This window comes from Enhydra lutris, unplaced genomic scaffold (genome assembly GCF_002288905.1).
Source record: "Enhydra lutris kenyoni isolate GAN:26980312 unplaced genomic scaffold, ASM228890v2 scaffoldscaffold1, whole genome shotgun sequence".
In the NCBI taxonomy this organism is placed as follows: Eukaryota; Metazoa; Chordata; class Mammalia; order Carnivora; family Mustelidae; genus Enhydra; species Enhydra lutris.
Window position 1 is genome coordinate 13,017,153 of NW_019154085.1, and position 19,233 is coordinate 13,036,385.

The 19,233-nt window shown below is 36.4% G+C and overlaps 1 protein-coding gene across 3 annotated transcripts in view; it reads right to left on the reverse strand.

Annotated features, from left to right (window-relative positions):
* Positions 1–12,252: 12,252 nt before the first annotated feature.
* The window catches only part of LOC111145521 (family with sequence similarity 126 member B), a 45,639-nt gene continuing 38,658 nt past the window's right edge, over positions 12,253–19,233 (reverse strand). For 2 of the 3 annotated variants that reach the window (XM_022500420.1, XM_022500431.1), the window contains 2 exons: positions 18,884–19,051; positions 12,275–14,594 (listed from right to left, as the gene is read on the reverse strand). In XM_022500420.1, coding sequence (XP_022356128.1) covers positions 13,996–14,594; positions 18,884–19,051 — 767 coding nt within the window. In that variant the 3' untranslated portion in view covers positions 12,275–13,995. Of the gene's footprint in view, positions 14,595–18,883; positions 19,052–19,233 lie in introns of all 3 variants that reach the window. The other variant, XM_022500439.1, reaches the window with a different exon arrangement.

A 19,233-nucleotide genomic window follows, 5' to 3' on the forward strand; every position in this document is an offset into this window, starting at 1 on the left:
GCCAGTAGGGAAGCCCGGAAGCCGGCTGGGGGATGGGAGGCCGGCCTGCCGCACACCGAATCTCCCGCCCTGCTCAGGGGGCGGAGTCCAGGAAAGCCAATGAAAAGTGGAGTCAGCCGAGAGCGACGTCGCTGCCCGCCAGTCGGTCTCCGCCTGTCCGCCCCGCCCATCAAGAAACCTGAGGAAAACGAATCCCTAAACCCTGAGTTCTGGGCCTTTCCTGTCCAGTTTTCGTTTCCGGGGAACGGGGAAGTAAGTATTGGTTACACCTGGGGAAGTTTGCAGAGGTGTAGCTGGTGTGTCCTTAGGCAATCTTAGAAGTCTTCATTAGTTTCTCTACACATCTTCTTTTGAGGAAGAAGATAATGCGAATGAATCTGTGTTTGTGGCTTGTTTTCGTTTTTGTTTTGTTTTGTTTTTATTTGACATAGAGCACAAGCAGAGGGAGTGGAAGAGGGAGAAGTAAGCCTCCAGCTATGCGGGACTTGATCCCAGGACCCCAGATCATGACCCGAGCCGGAGGCAGTCGCTTAACCCACTGAGCCACGGACTGAGACACCCAAGCATCCCGTTTGGTTTGGTTTTGTTAATTTATTTCTTTGGGGTGAAAGGTAGGATTCCATATATCTAAAGGGTTTGGAGTAGGGAAGAAGGGAGATATTCCTTTCTGGAAACAAGAGAATATGGAAATGAGATCAGACTACTAAGGGGATGGAAAGACTAAGAACGAGCAGATGTACAAAGAGCTAATGAAGAAGAAAAGATTGAACCTATTAGGATACAGTCTTACCCACTCACAGAATACGATTTCATTTGGATTCGACAACACTACAGAATCCCCTGCGTACCAGATAATGATACACCATTGAGTGGGACAAACACCATCTCTGCTGTCACCAGACAGCTTCCTCTATTAGAGGAAGATACTGAAGGGACAAGACTGAGAAAAATGCTACCATATGAGAAGTTCAGTGTTTATTGGACCACGTGGCAGAAGTATCTAACCAAAAGACAGAAGTCAGGAACAATTTCCTTGGAGGAAGAGATGTTTAAACTGAGAGTTGAGTAGATTTAAGCCAGGCAAAGAGGAAGCGTAAAATTTTCCAGGTAGAAAGCCCAAATCAATATAGCATGTGCATAAAGGGCCAAGAGGCAAGTGCCAAAGTTGGGTCTGTTGTTTTGAGGGCTAGTTTGGCCCTTGGTGCACTAGTCAGTGCTGCACTAAAAGATCACTCTGGATAAAGCAGGTAAGAATGGAAGCGTAAGGAAGGAAGAGATGGAATCACCATTTTGGAAGATGTTTAGGAAATCCACTTGAGAAAGAGAAATGATGACAACGTGAATACCTCAATATTCCATTTTGGTTGCCAGAATTTAAGAAAACAAAGGATAAAAGTAATTTTCTCTACATTGGAAATAAAGAATCTGGGGAAGCGTGAGCAGAAAAAAGAGTAAAGAACATAGTCAACAGTTAATAAAGTACTTGATAAGTTTTTAAAAATGTGAAGATCTAGGAATACTGAATATTTAACTAATATATTCTTTAACTAATATATTCTTTGTTTCTATGATGTAAACTCTTTCGTCTCCTCTTCAGATCTACACAAAAGTCTATAGACTCAGTGGCCTTGAGTGGTGGGTTTTGAGTATGTTTTTATGGTATATTTGTGGAAAATAGAGGGAAAGGGATGGGTGTCCACGTGTCTTTTTCTTCTTCTTCTTTTTTTTTTAAGATTATCTATTTGACAGGGAAAGAGAGCAAGAGAGAACAAGCAGGGGAAGTGTCGGGCAGAGGGAGGGGGAGAAGCAGGCTCCCCACTGAGCAGGGAGCCTGATGCAGGGCTCCATCCCAGGACTCCAGGATCATGACCTGAGCTGAAGGCAGACGCTTAAGCGATGGAGCCACCCAGGTGCCCCTCAGTCTTTTTCTTTGGATAGTTCAATTTACTCAGTTAACTTTGAGCACCTACCTGTATTGTGAACATAGTGCCCAGATATGTTCCTTACCATTAGGGAACTTAAAATTCTTGTTTGATAGAAAAAATCAGGTAATTTCATTACAATAAGGTTTAAGTGCAAGGATAAAATGTGCAGAGATTTACTAGGACAATGATCACTTAGTTCAGCTTAGCTAAGCAGAGAAAAGGCAGCAGAGGAAAAGCCTATCCAACTACAGATGACAGAGAATAGGGGTGGAAAAGGGATTTCAGGAAGAGTATGGTATTACAAACTGGGTGTGATAGTACAAAGAAGTTTGGTGTTAATTTAACCTTAAGTAAAAGTTAAGAATGGTAGGGGATGGAATGGGAGAAGTCTGGGGCTAAAGAATAGAATTTATCCTCTATAATGGAACTATTGAATAATGGTAGCCAGGGACTGATGGGTGTTTTATATTAATCACTAATGAAGGTAAATTTGAGAGGGGTAGGGGTCTAGTTAGGAAGCTATCAAAGAACTCGATATGAAGATGAAGATAGGAGCTTGAAATGTAGTAATAGAACCGGAAAGGAAAAAAAAAATTTTTTATTTGAAAAAAAAAAAAAATAGGCAAAGTCAGCAGGATTTGGAAACTGGATGTAGAAGAAAGGAAGAAGGAAAATATAAGTCCCAGGTTTCTGGCATGGTTATCTGGGTATCAGCTCCCCAGTGTTCTGCGAAAGATTACAGATAGAGGGAAAGAGTTTCACTTGAGGCATCTTGACTTTGAAATCCCTTTGAAAGAGAGACCAAATTATCCTGCAAACAGTGGTTTTAAGAGTTTGAAATTCATCCAAGAGATCGACAGAGAGAGATCTAGGGGTCACCAGTGTATAGATTAAAGCCAAAGGGAGAAAAAAAGAATTGCCTTAGGATGATGAATAAAAGATTAAATGAAGTGAGGTACCTCATCTTCTGAGACACGCAAGTAGATGTGCATAGTTGTGGATATAGTTGTTCTTTAAAGTGGTGGGAGAAGACAGGAAATTAAAACCTTCTAGCATTATGGCCTCCATTTAATGAAAAAGAGCTGAGGCTCCTGGGAAAGTGGTACTTCAAGTGATGAAGGCTTTGAATAGAAACTGAAGGGAATGAGACAAGTAAGCAGGCCAAGAAGTAGAAGGACTCAAAGTGTTGGGGGCTTAAGGTTGGGGCCAGTGAAGTTGTACTGATGCCTATAACGTTCAGTGAACTGTGTAAGGGAATAGAAAAGGTGGTGTGTAGCATTGAAATGGACGAGTTATACACACACACACACACACACACACACACACACACACACACACACATACACACTGCATTAATCTCTTATACTGGCATTTACTATTTTATATATTTCTCTGGGAAAAAAATTCTTGAGTCAGTGGTTCCGGGTGGAAGAGGAAAGCTTACCTATGAAGGCAAAAGATTGTTACAGAACTAAAGAGTTTTCAGTGCTGATTTCACATGAAAATTACCTGGGGAGGTGATAAAATTGCTAATGCTAGATCCCAATCCCAGGGAGTGTGAATGTGGCCTTAAATGTGGTCATCAGAAATTTCCCAGATGATTTTAACATGCAAGCTAGGGTTGAGAACCACTGAGCCAGGGAGAATGAAAATTTTTGTTAAATGTGAAATCACCTAGATGCTATGCATTAAACACATATTTGCTAAGGATATGATAGGTCTAGAATGGCAGTGGCAAATGCCTCAGCAAATAATATCTACCCAGAGTTTTTAAGATACAAATTTGATTTCAACCCTGCTCAGGAGAAAACGATTACTTCTATCCAAACATTTAGGAATAAAAGAGAATAGTAGTAAAATCCTATTTTATCTCCAGGATTTTCTCATGCCAGGGATGATGAGGAGGCCCTTCTAAGGCACAAATTAGTAATACAAGATTTGGCAGATTACTCCTTTAAAAATATACACATAATAATTCAAACTCTGGGAAATGAGTCTTAGAATCTAATCTTCAATACAGAAAGTTTTACCATGTTCATAAAGCCAATATTTATAGTAGTTGTTAGTAGATTTCTTGAAATTCTGATTTTCCTTGAGGAAATGATATTTCCTACTGAATACTGATTGGGGAGAATAAAAAATATTTTTGAATTGTTTTTAAATTATACAATGATTCAGAATTTAATTTTGTACTGGGTAGCATGATCTGGCCATAAAAAAAAGTTTTCATTCCTAATGTGTATTAAATATTGTTAAAGTGCTAAAAGTGGTTGGTCCTTCAAGTGAGGTGTTTTTTTTTAAATATTTTTATTTATTTGACAGAGAGAGATCACAAGTGGGCAGAGAGGCAAGCAGAGGCGGGGGGGGGGGGGCCCCCCCCCCCCCCCCCCGCACAGGCTCCCTGCTGAGCAGAGAGCCCGATGTGGGGCTCGATACCAGAACCCTGAGATCGTGACCTGAGCTGAAGGCAGAGGCTTAACCCACTGAGCCACTCAGGCGCCCCTCAAGTGAGTTTTAGAAGAGAGCCCCACCCCTTTCTGATGTAACATGTGAGGAAAAGTAGGGGTGTAACTATGGACTATTATCCATTTTACTTGGATTAGGACCCAGGGCCAGATTTAGACCTTTAGAAACCCTCAACATAAATGACTGTATTTGTACCCTCTCCTGTGTTGTTCAAAACAATATTAAATTAAAAAAAATTAAATCATAAAATAATTATAAGGAAGTCCAACAAAATTCTGATTTCCTCCCAAGCCACCTGGCAACATTTTTTGCAAAAGAGGGATGCAGGTAAGGACCTGTAAAATATTTTTAAGTTCTTTGAGAGCTTTCTCTGCATTGTTATACTATAAACCAGGTTTTTCTCAACTTAGGTTCCTCATATAAACCACAGAAAGACTATTTTTTTTAAATTTTCCTCTTAAGAATGGCACTCAAAGATAGTACACAACTGGAACTATACATAGGAGATAATTTATAATCGTGCATTCCTAAGTTTTTAGGGCTTGAATCTTTCATGGGTTTAGTTTGTCTATTAGTAATCTAGCTCTGCTGAGATCCCATCTCCCCTTCCTACCTATCCCCTATAGGGGCCTTGGCCTTGTGGGGATAGGACAAGTATACCAGTAGTTGAGAATAAGCAATACTGTATGAAGCAGCATCCCGTGGTAGTTAAGTGCACAAGCCCATAAGCCTGAGTGTCTGGTTCAATCCTAGCTGTACCACTTACTACCTCTGTGACCTTAGACAGATGAACTTTCCTTTTCTTATAAAAGAATAATAGTATTTATCAGACACCATTATATTATTGAATTATTGCATTTCCTTTAAAGTGACTAGAATGGTGCTTGGCATGTCCTAGAACCCGGTAAATGTTGTTATTGTTTAATTCACATGAGAAGAATCTCTGGACCATAAATTGTGACCTGGACCACAGTTGTGTATGTGTTAGCAGGACAGTGTCTCTACTATCTTAATATTCACTATTTTACTACAGTACCTTAAAGTGACTTTTCCCTTTGTATTTGCCCTGTATTTTCTAAGGTTTTTAAAATGAGCAAATACTGCGTTTTTAGTAAAAGGAAAAAATGGAAACTGTCAAACTGGTGAATGTGATCCTCCCTAACTACTGCAGATCCAGAGTAAAGGCAAAAACAAATTAATCCAGGCTTCATACTTTGCCTTAACCCATTCTCTTCTGGCACTGCTATTCTTTATCAGCAATTTTGGATTAAGGCATAATAAGAATTTTCAAAATGCATTTTATATTGCTTCGTTCGGAAATAGAAGGGAGAATAAAGCCTTGGTCCATAAACAAAGAATAAAAGCTATGGGGACAGGGGAGGCCTGAGACTTTTCTAGAAAGTACAAGTAAAGAAAGGAAGAGAGGGCCTGGGGCTGAGCTCTTCATTCAACCCCTATTCTAGGACAAGGCTAAAGTCTGTCTTTAGAAAACACACTGTGGGAAGGACCAAAAAGTTCACTGACTAGAGAACTAACTACTGGTAAGATGACAGGGGAAACAGGCACTTTCACACGTTGCTGAAAAGAGTGTAAATGACAGCAGTAATGCTGGCTCATCTTTAGAAGGACCTTAGGAGAGAAAATTTTCTAACATTTCAGTTTTAGAAACAGTTGTGCTTCACCTGAGAAACTGATTTGTTTTATATTAAGGATTCTGAAGGGCATGTAATTAATCTCTCTATACATTTGGCTGCTTTAAAGTTCAGAGATAGGGCGCCTGGGTGGCTCAGTGGGTTAAGCCGCTGCCTTCGGCTCAGGTCATGATCTCAGGGTCCTGGGATCAAGTCCCGCATCGGGCTCTTTGTTCAGCAGGGAGCCTACTTCCCTCTCTCTCTGCCTGCCTCTCCATCTACTTGTGATCTCTCTCTGTCAAATAAAGAAATAAAATCTTTAAAAAAAATAAATAAATAAAGTTCAGAGATAAATTCGTATCTCAACAATAACATACAGAAACATATGGCACATAGTTTATGTATTAATTTCACTTCTGCCTTCATGTTATTTATTATTTTATGGGAGTATATCTAATTTTATATATTGCTTTAATTAGTTCTATAAATTGCCTTAATAGGGTGTCCTATAAACAAAAAGTTCAGACATATATAAATAAAATGGCATGCTTTGAAAAAAATACAACAAAGGACCATTTTAAGGTATAAAATTCAGGTAAGATATAAAATTAACTCAGGGGAATCCGGTCAAAAGCCAAATAAAGCTGTATTTTTATACTGTACAAAAGAAAATTTACATTCTCAATGTAACTAGATACATCTAGGGGAAAATTACACATCTCTCAAGAAACACAATATTTAACATCTTAGATATGTTTCTGCATTGCAGACTGATAATGAATTTTGTACATCTTTATTTACAATAAATTAAAATAGTTTTTATCTCTGGCAGATATTTACAAGGTCAACAAGGACTACATTTCACATTTCAACAATCAACAGCATTAACCAATTCAGTAAGACAGTTAAGATAATGGCTTACATGCACCAATAAATATGATCTTAAATGTGCGTTTTTTTTCTTCAGCTCTGAAAAAATGAAAGTTTTCACTAGTCCTAGTTTTGAAAGGACATCAGTCAATAGAAATCATATTTTTCTCATTCCTATCCTATTTAAATATTCACCAGCACAATTCTCTGAATGCTTGGGACATTTATACCAAGCTGCAGGCTGATGCTGGTCTTTAAAAACAACAAAACAAAACAAAACAAGAAGAGCTGATCTATACATTCCATATCCTTTCATAAGCAAATATGTGAAAGTGGGATATCTCCTGTTTACTTGTCCATTGTGACAGAGATCAGACTATATAATGCTATAATAAAAACCCTTCAGAAATTGTAGCTAAGAAGAACCAAATTATGAAAAAAATAGTGGGAAAATAATCCTTGCACCATAAAAATGGTTTCTCTTAACCAGTTACAATGAACGCATAGTCAGCATAATTTTTAGAATGAGAAGCAAAAAGATTCATTGAAAGTAGTTGAATTTATTACAAGTATTTATTCGTTTTAAAATAGTTTTTAAGTAATCTCTACACCCAATGTGGGGCTTGAACTTACAACATACAAGAATCACATGCTCTAAGAACTGAGCCAGCCAGGCACCCCACAAATATTTTTAAGCAACATATGGAGCATTGAGCTTATCTCTCAATTCAGTCTGGATGATAAAACTTAAAAAAAAAAAAAAAATCCAAAACCTACATTAGTAATTAAAAGTATTTAGTAATTAAAAGTAATTAAAAGTAAAAAAGCCAATCTGCCAATCTTCTCTTTCCAAGACAGCTGATCAATACATTCATTACTTTTTAACTACCACCTGATATGAAAGGAAAAAAATCATAAAACACAAAAATCACAAAAAAAAATGTTTGCAACATTAGTTGCATTTTGTTTCCCCAAAAAATCATTACTTAATAGTTTAAGTAAATCCACTGTTATTATTGGTCTATACATCTAAAAAATGAGTATTTTAGCTCTTTTCTGCAAAGAAAAAAAACACCCAGAGTGATCATGTACATAAGTTATGTAAAAACACACCATTTTAGGCCAATATCATACTTACTGGAAATAACTGCCATTACTTAAAAGGTGCAGTTCCATAACTTCCCCTTCAATTTTATTTTTAAAAATCCATGATCTCATACATACAATATACCAATTTTAGGAGTTTCCCCCTCTTTTTAATTCAATACTGACGAGTAGAACCCTTAATTTGAGTTAAGGAGACCTGAAAAAATGTGTCGTAAGTAATAATATTTGGCCTTCTCAACTGGTACTTTAGCTGGAGGTACAAAATGTTGACATAAGAAAACCTCAAATGGAATCTTGTAGGAACTGTATACCTATGTTGCAGAGCAAAGAATCCTACAGTATTTATTTCCCCTAGGACTAGAAAGCAATCTTATGTTAAAGGGACCTCACTCTTTCGCAGTTAGGTACTTTAAAAAATTATATTTGGTTGAGACATTTTCTTTGGTAAATTTTATAATCAACAAAGTTGTAAAGAATTTTCTCTGATACAATTAACACTGAGCTGTTGACACTCGAATACAGCAAACCAGTTTGATATCAATTCTGTAGTTGGGGATGGATTGTCCAATTAAGTTCATTTCTCTTTGAAAATAAAAGAATTTCCTTATTGAACCTACCTCCAGATACAGTATATAGGAGTCTTTTTTTTTAAATAATTGTGTAAGTGACACTTAACTTTTTTTTTTGTAAAAACCTATAAGCCTAATAGCATAATAGCAGACATCTGTATGTGCCTTAATTTGTAAACATTTTCTCAAGATCCAGAACAAAACATAGAACCTACATTTCTGTACTATGCTGCCAGTTATTTCACATCATTCCCAGCTATCTGCTAACTTCTATTCTGAATTGTTTGCTCTTGTGTGTATTTCTCATGTGACTAGTGGTTAAGAAATACTGAAATGACTGAAGTTTCCAAAAGTCTGTAATTGTGTGGACAGGTTGGGAAGGAATGTGCCTATACGGGTAGGGAAGGCTTGGATAATGAGGGCTCCTCTCATTCTAATGGCAGGATCATCATACAGATTTCTGGCACCACCAAAAATCTAATATAGTTTAAGTGCACATTGGTTGATTTTATGAATTTATTTCCTATGTATATTCAGTGCCAATACAATCTACCCGTTAGGTTCACAATGCAGGTAATACTAAAATTTATGCCTTGTAGTATCAACATGACCAACTAGAAATGGAAAATTGTACCAATCTGGTGACTCATGATTTTATGAGTACTGTCAACAATTTTACACTGCATTCCATCTTATAATCTGGCAAATATTCTAATTTTTGAGAGTTTAAGTTATCAGTAACTTCTAGTAGGTTTTCAAATAACTTGTTTCTAGGAAGCACTTTAAAAAAATTAAAGCATTACAAATAAGTGTCTCAACCAACTTAGTGGTTTGAAACATGACAATAATCATTCAACTTGAAAGACAGAAAGTTTCATATTCAGACTTTAACACAGCCATATTATAGAAAAGTTGCTCTAAAATTCTTACAGATTTTCTGACCACTGGTATGACCTATTAAACATTTTTAACCTGAAAAACAAATATATAACTGGAATACTGATCAAAATAAAAACTTACTTTATAATCCAAGATCAGAAATGGAGAGCTCCTCCTTGCCAGTGTTTATATAAATAGTATAACTACCCCCTAATGACAGATACTAATTTTTTAAATTTACAAATGAACATGCAGAGAATTAAATGAGACAACTGATTGTCAACTGAAGTACTCAAAAATGGGCCCATAGAAACCTCACAAAGTGAGGTAGCAGAAAACACCTCACTTCATTAAAATAGTCACAGAAATAGTGCAAAAAAATCTGAAAGTTATTCTCAGTATTCCAGTGTCTAATAAATAGTTAAAATTAATTTAAAGCTATTAAGTGGAATTTGAGAATATACATTGGAAATATTGAGCTTATATAGCTGAGACTACCCCATTTAAGACATTTTATATGGTATATACACTTTAAATGACATAATGGTCAGCATTCCATTTTGGAATCATAAGCTTCACACTATAAACCTTTATCAACCACATAAGGAAATATTGCTTGTATCTATATTCTAAAGAACAAGTAACGTTCAATTTTTTTCAACATTAGAAATTAATGGAGTAAAATTTATTTAATCTTTACTTTGCAATACTCCACTGTGCAACACAATTAACTTGCTACCCAGGTGACTGTGAAAGCTGGCTGATTCAATTACTTTTAAAATAGCTAGAAACACTGATCAAAGCCATTTCTTTGGGTTTATTTTTGCATTTAAATAAATCCCCAGAAATATAATCAACTACAAAATGGCAGCATACAACTGTTATGTGGCAGAAAATAGTAAGGCATAAATTAGAATAAGAAAAATGTATCTATCCTTACATCTGTGGTATAGATACCTACATTTCTAACACTTCCCCATCTGTTCATTACTCTACATTTTTTCTGGATTAAGTACTTTTCTTAATGTGCTGTATTCACCAACTACTAGACCAGAACTGTAAAGAAACTGCAGAAATGGAGAGTGTTACATACCACATTTACCATAGTACGAGTACAGGGAGGCAGTGGGGTGTTAATACGCATTTGACGGGAGACGGGAGTTCTATTCTGGCTCTGCTTCTTAGTTATGTGATTGTGATCATGTCACAAGCTTTTGAGCCTCAGTTTCCTGAGGACAGTTATGTGGGGAGGGAGCACTGGGCGACTAGCTAGATTATTTATAGGGTCTCATCTAGCACAAAAATTCTGACTCTGTAATAAACAGGCACAGAAGAATAATTGGGAGAGTAAGAGTGGGGGCAAGGGTCAGGGTTTTAAATTATAACCACTTCCCCCTTCAGCTTCTCAAAATATTTTTATATTTAAAAATCTTACTTCTAGGTTAGCTTTGCACACTTTACACGTTAGGTTGATTTCTAGTAACATAATTTAAAATTAATGTAATAGAGAAGAGTTACCAAAAGCTTCAGGTATTTCTTTGTATTTCTTAATTCAACCTGGCATAGATGGCATCAATCAAATTGATATATTATAGAAAACAAGTATTTTCTCTGTAATAAGCTTTTCCATAGAGGGAAAGACCTTTTCTTATAGGTATAGAACAACAGGTTGTTAAAGAATAAAGTATGAATATTGCTGATATATATTTGTAATAGCTGTTATAGATCTGAAAACTATTTTAAATAACAATAAACAATGCAAATGAATATTTAAAAATTCTTTAAAAATTTGACTTATGTTTCACTGAACTAAATTTTAACATATCTTATATAGGAAACCTGTTCCAAGACCTGAATGCACAGTTTGAGCTAAATGAAATGTTACTTCATTAAGGCCAAATCACATAACTTAAAAGAACAAAATGTTACAGGGTTATGAAACATTAACGGGTATGCATACATACAAAATATGTCTGTATATACACAGATAAATGATATCCTCTAAGTTGAAAGTTCTCCAAAACCAACTTTTCAAGTCAAAGATTTTTAACAAAACAAGAGAGATTTATTTTATTTATTACAGCTTTTGCTGTAATTTGGTACTATTTTAGGTGGTTTTTGTGTGTGCTTTAACTAAATCATGTTAGATTTAGATGCCAATAAATGCACAACTTGAATTCAAAACAACCTGCCAGCCTCCTAAATAAACCAGGCATTTCTGCCATAAAATGAATGACCTCCAGCCATGGCCAAGCTCTTACCCCTTGGTAAGAACAATGCTCTTTTCTTTTCCTACCTGAAACTTTCCTTTTCTCAATATGTTAGAGATCTTCAGACCTCATTTATTTTGGCTGCTTTCAAACTCATTTATCTGACATCCCTTAAAATTAAAAGGGACATCTAACATATGTTTTTGTGATATATACATACACACCCTGCACACGCGTGTGCGCGCGTGCCCATGCACAAACACACATGCACACGTGCGCGCGCGCACACACACACACACACACACACTCCCCAATACATTTCTATTTATAAACTTTTCACTTTATCCCAGACTTTGGCAATGTTGTAGTAGTAGTACTAGTTGTACTAGTTCAGGTTCTAGTTTTCCATTTTCTAAGAGCTGAAAAGTGTTACAGACCACCAAATTCAAATAAGCATCTCATTGTTCTTAAAAAGATTCTAAAGAAAATCCCCTCCAAAACAAAACAAAACAAACCCTCTTACAATAAAATAAGAGGAGGAGGGGGAGGTTCTCAATGTGGAAAAAAACAAGAGGCATTTTTTCTGGTTATTTTATTTATCAAAATCTATTGTAATTTTAATTGATAGAGATAATATTTTAAACTTTGTTAATTAGGAGAATACTTGCTTTCTAAAAATTCAGTATATTTTTCTTTCACAATAATAAAATTAAAATGTCTAAATGTACAAAGCGCTAATACCTCTGATGTATTTTGTGGAAGGATAACGTATAGCAGTTCAAGTCATAAAATGATTTTCAAAAACCGATATATTTTCTTTTTTTCAATCAAGCATTAGAGCCTGAGACCCAAAAGAACTTATAATGAAATCTTACCCAACCAAATCAGAACTAAAAAAAAATTTTTTTTTACTAGTAATGCATTTTTGTAGCCTCTTAGCATAGTTACCAAATGCTACTTACATACATTCAACATCTAGCTTACTGGCATGATTTCAAAGTTTTATAAAAATGAGAAACTTCTGCAGATATATGATTAGAAGGTACACAAATTGCATTACATTAAACACAAAGGCAGTGTGGTCCTTGTAGGAGAAATCAAGTCAGTACCCCCTGGTAGAAATGTTCTAAAAAAGTGTGTCACGTTGAAGCATCAGTGTTTTCAGCCAATTATCTGTCCCTGATGTGTTTCCTTGGAGTATATGATCTATCAGGAATTCAGGTTTCTTAATCCAAAATATCTGACTGAATTTAGGTACATCTAGAAAGCAGCTGAAAGGGTTTCTCCAATAGTCTGACATCACAGAAAGTGGGTTGAGAAATCCCTCTCTTTACCTGAAGACGTACTTGTACTACTTCAGTCATCATCAGCTCACAAAGGAAAAGGAAAAAAACCTATCAAAACTTCCCCTCACACATACAGTCCCACACAAGCTAAACAAAAACCACCCCCTCCCCCCCGCCACAAAACCCCAGCACCAAAGTGTCAATCATTCCTGGGAAATAGAACATGCCCCTTGGATTCTCTGATTTGTTAGTTGTTCAAACTTTAAGGACAGAAATGACCTATGTCCTTGAGGGGAGGAGGGAAGACATGTTAATAATGACTGTAGAGCCATTGAGAAAGTGCATTATCAATTACACAAACAACTTTGAGCCCTGCCCTCCAAAGGAGGGGGCTACAACTTGATTTAAATGCCTCAGTAACTGAACATTTGTGTCCTCGAAATAAAGGAGATGGGGGGAAAAAGAACCACCCACTTTTTAATGAAAAAGTGCAGCAGTCTACCACCTTTCCCCATGCTTCTCAAGAAAATGATTGCACAGACTCAGAGAAGTCCAAAGTCATAGCAGAATCTCTGAGGCACTCCTGGTTAAAAGAGAAAAAAATATGATCCAGTAATCTCCATAATTCTATAGATTATGAGAACAAACCCGTTTTGTTTTTCTTTTTTAAACGAAAGCCAAAGAATCATTTCATAGGGATCATATACACCATTTCCTCTAACATATCCTCAGTCTCACAGTGTTGAAATGGGACCGATCAGCCTACGATGGATTGCACATCACCCAAGAAGAAAGGAAGGCATGGAAAATGCATACATTTTATACTGCTTCACAAACGCATTTACAAGGAATAAGGTGAAGAGAAGATATAGGAAGGAGGAAAAAGAAAACCTTATTGCTGTTTCCATACAAAATACAGTATGAAGATACCTAAACTAAATCAGACCTGATTACGATGACCAATATTTTCACAATGTGGGATGAAGTGTCTTCTTATACAATGAAATGTTCAATTTAAAGGGTAAGCAGAAAGATGAGAGAGGAGGTCAGAACTACACCTGGGATATTAGCTGCATATTGAAACTTGGGGATCGAGACTGCTTGGTTAAGGGGGCTCCTGGGCTGAGGTGCTCTTTACCTTCTCCAGCTTGACCTAGCCGGTCTTCCTGCAGACTGATAGTTGAGTATCGATTAACCTTGTTAGCTGCTAAATTAGTAACTCCCTCAGTGCCAACCCCAATGCTGGTACTTGCTTGACTGCCATTTACATAGTCAAATGATTTGCTTGAGGAAGCACTGGCTGTCCGGATTAGACTTATACTACTGGTTTTTGGCACCACCTGGCCAGCAGGCAAGCTCAGGTGTTTCTTCATCGGTGTCAGCTCGATTGAATCTACGCTAAGATCAGTTGGTTGCTGTACATACTGCCTGCGAATGACTGCATCTCGAGGGCTCTCACTGGATTTGATGACAGAAGCTGTTTCTTTATCCTTAGCTGAACGCCCCGTTGCTACTTTCCTTAAGCTTCCCCTCTGAGAAGAGGAGGATGGTTTGGTCCCAAATGGCTGACTGCTGAGGGAAGCCCCTGATGAAAATCCTTCATCTGCATCATTTAGGTTTACCGACTCTTCTCCATTTACACCCTCAGCACCTAAAAAACAAATCAGACAGACTCAGCAATAGCTAAATTAACAGAGAAGGAACTGAGAATAAAAACTCAACTGACCTTATCTTTTGGGTAATCTTCGCTACAGTTTGGCAAGGGCCCTGTTGTCAACGCTTCTCCTAAATAACTTAGGGGAAGAAAGCTTAATCTACACAGAATCCTAGTATATTATTCACTATGTTCGTTCAGCTTTAATTAGTCCAGCTTTTGTAAGACTATCCACAAACGAACTTAGTATCACAATATTTAGGCATATAAGACAACTTTAGGTGAAGTACAATTCGTTACAAAATCTTTATAATATACCCTTGTCTGAGGTGACCATATCTATTTAAAAAAAAAATCAAAAATTTTCCTCATATCTTCCTTTGCCTACCATAAAAAAGACCATACAAAAGAGACCCCCTTCTGACTGCAGTCACCCAGAATAATGCCAAACTCATTATGAACCCTACAAGCCAAACCCTTTTTAAGGACAGTACAATTTTACATTTACTCAACAACCAAGTGCTTCTACATGGCCTAAAAACCCTTAACATGGAATTACTAGATTTTCTAACTCAAAAAACTGTACATCACTTCTAGTAATTTCATACTTATATTTTGTCTTTTGGAGATATCTACTCAACTGGTTTCCATTTTTTCTCGACCAATTAATGTGAAGAAAATATCTGATTATCAGAGAGTAACTAGCAGGGATAGTTAAGAAGAGTTTTCACTTTCTATATTATGCAGCTGTAATAATTTGGATTTTTCATCTTGAGATGCATTATTGTCATGATCACAAAATACAATGGTGTCCCATTACATTTTATGCAGAAACTACAGTTAATGAAATAATCCTTATCTTGGGATTTTTGTTAGAAGGGGAGAAGCATATCTAATACATTCAATTTGGGTTTTCCGGAAAGCCTAATTCTCTTATCGAAAGTATGATCAACACTCTCTTGGAAAGTAATACACTTGCTTCTTTCAAAATGGATAGCAGTTCACTATATTATTATGTATGTTTGCCAGACAGCAAGAAAGTTTAATCTGAATCCATATACAGATATCAATATTACAGTTAAGGTAAAATATTAGGAAAGAATTCTAAACAAATATTACTTTGAGATACAGGTTATCTAAGTAAAATATACATAAAATATTTAAACACAATCTTTATTTAACATAGTACCTGGAAAAATAAAAATATTTTCTTATATGGATTAGTTATTTCCTCCCTTCAAAAGAACAAAATAGTCTATCTTTAAAGCAAAAGGCATGTTATTATATCCAGCAGTTTAAAATCTTCAACCATCATGCAAAGCCGTATGAAAATGCAGCCGACACCACTTCTCTCAACCCCTTCTTCGGAACAGTATATAACGTAACTCAAAATGAAACTCTAAATTATATTTACATGTTATCATCTTAGCAATTTACTCACAGTTACTATAAAGAACTCCGAAATGCCCAAGATAAGATATTTACTGGTTCACAACTGGCATGAGTAATAGAAAACTGGAGTGAACAGAAATGTATCATCAGATATATTATCTATACATACTGAGGAAAGGAGACTGAGAGACTTAGTGCTAGCGTCTAAATCTTGCCTCATGCACATCTGATGCCCAAGCAGTATGGTCATAAAAGAGATGATAGTAACATAAAAGCCACCATGCAAAAGAACCTACTGATATTTTATACACTCAGAAATGTTGTTTCAATACAGTGGAATACTGACTATACTTTAATCACAAGCATTGTCCTCAGTTTAGCAATGATTTTAAATCCTAAAAGTCACAAATAAAACGTTACTCGACCATCAGGATAAGGCTAGGTGATAGGCTTATAGCCTCCTCTTCAATTTCAACATATAACAAATATAATTTTAATTGTAAACTGATTTAAAACCATCATACTAGAAAATTCTTTTAAAAGGCCAAATATTAATGTCAATACAAAAGCTCCAGCTGACTTCAGAATCACTAAAACTTTTCATAGGTTTTAGTAATTTCCTTCCACTTAAAAAACCTCAAGGAATAAAAAGGCAATTATGTCTTACAACTTTTTTTTCCTTTCTAATTTTCTCCCTGGGTAATACTACTACTCATGATCTATAGGGAAGATAACAAAAAAGGATCTTTAATGAACTTACTTTCATTCTTTCTTTTTAAAGATTTATTTATTTGAAAGAGAAAGTGTGTGAGTGGAAAGAAAGGCAAAAGGAGAGAGAGAGATAAGCAGACTCCCCACGAAATGGGAAGCCTGATATAGAGCTCATTCTCAGGACCTTGAGATCATGACTTGAGCCAAAATTAAGAGCCAGGTGCTTAACCAACTGAGCCACCGTGCACCCCTGTAGTGAACTTTTCTATTCAGTCTGCCTTTCCTTATAAATTTAGCTCCTATTAATATTGATTTAATGATACAATTAATCCAGATTAAAAGTAAAAGTGATTTTTGAGAAATGTCAAACACACTGAAAGAAACTACTCCTTCTTCCTTGTGGTGATACCCCACCCTCACAAACTGAAATTTTTATGAGTGATAGGAGATATTAAAATATGGTATTTTAATATTAAATTAGATATTTTACTTTTTATTTTTTTAAGGATTTTATTAAGTGATCTCTACACCCAGTGTGGGGCGTGAACTCACAACCCCGAGATCAAGAGTTGCATGGCTCTACCAATGAGCCAGCCGGGCACCCCTTAATAGGATATTTTAAAAGAACTACTATTTTGGTTCCTTTTTCAAACTATATAACTTTTGATGAATTGGAAGAAATGCTTCAACGTAATCCCACACTCTAGAATTTTATCAAGTCTTAACTATCATAACATAGTACTACATTTAGCACAAATAATCCAACATTCTAATAATGGTAGTGGATATAGCAAGAGGCTCATTTAGTCACCAGGAATGTTGAGAAACAGGCTTTTGTTCAATGTAGGCCGACTCTGGGTTTGGCATCTATGCATATACTTATTTTTATTTCTTCTGACTACCTCAGAGAAAGACAGAAAATGAAAAGGGAAGGTTACATCTTTCACAGGATCTTGTAAAACAGCATCAACTCCTTTGGGTCCCTAGATCATGCACATGCAACACTGTTAAATAAAGTTAAGGTCAATGTGGGCAAATGGGCAAGGGAACAGACGGCAGATTTAGATTCTTACTGAGCATGCTCAAATTTCCAATGCACCAAAGAGTAAGACACTTCCTTAAGGTGGAAGGTAACTGCTTCATGTATGTTTGGTCTTATGTAAAAATATATAACCTATTTTTAAACTATTGGCTATATTTTATTAATTAGTATGAAGTTTCCATAGTAGCAATACATTAAATAATGAAAAACCATTAGGCCACAGTTCGCTCTTTCACAAAGTCAACTCCTATGGGCATCACATGTAAAACAGCAAATAAATAGTTTTCTATTGGAGAGAAGTATTCTTTTACAGATGGTGGTGGTGATGGTGGTGGTGGTAGTGGTAGTGATTTGGGGGTAAAAAAAAAATTTTCATTTTGAGATACCTACATTGTAGAAACAAGGATCTACTAGGATACCTGAACTCTAATATATTTCAATTCTGTTTGAGAGCTATAGAAAACAATCATTATTTACAATAAATGACAAAATGTAGTGTGGACCAGTATAGCACATTTATAGAGGGAAGAAGCTAGTAGTTCGTTAGTCAGACCCAAGTAACTTGACCCACAGATTATAAAAAGTGATAAATACTGGTTTACTCTGTCAAAGAAGTAAGAAATTCTCGTTAACTGACCAACTTGGAATTAGAGATAAATCGGCCAGCTCCACTTTAATCCAATTTCTCAAGGATAATGTATTTATGTTTTAAAACTTTCTTCATGTATTTTTAAGGAATAAATTATTATATAATTGAAATCAATTTATATTGACTAAAGGCTCATGTCCATTGGGTGCATTTTTCCTTTCCTAATGTTAGAATAAACATGCTCAGTAATGAAAAAATCCCAAGCATTTGCAGACCTTTTGGAGACAGGCCTCTGCCTTGTTAGTAGCCATGCCAAGCTGCTCTTTGATTACACAGAATGCAGACTCCAGGCCAGCACAAATGGTAACTAAAGATCGTACTTGACCTGGCGCTAGGCATATGGGGAGGTGTGCTTTGCAAGGAGGAGCTAATACACCCTAGGATAGTGGAAACACACACTAGAATGAAAAGATGTTCTGCTTGGGGATAGAGAGCCAGGATCCTTCTCCAGCAACTGCCTCACTGACTTCTGCCTCCTCATCTCTGTCCTACCCTCTGTTGTGGCTGCTGCTGAGTTGGGCTCCGGTGAGCCGTGCTCAGGGGTCCTGCGCACCAGCACCTCCCCCTCTTGAACACGTTTGATCCCTAGGTCAGTGGAGCCGTGTTGGATCGGGGAGCCAGGAATACTCGAGTCAGCCTCGTTTGAGAAGTCAAAGCCATCTGGGATTCAACATATAAAATTTTAGTGCTTTTGTGCTGCTCTATTTTCTGAGCATTTTGACCCAGGCAGATAAGAGAATGTATATATGGATATGATAAAAACAAACACTATTTATATAGTTACATGTGTGTGCACAGCATGCACACACATAAGGCGGCAGATGAACAATGTGAGGTTCGCA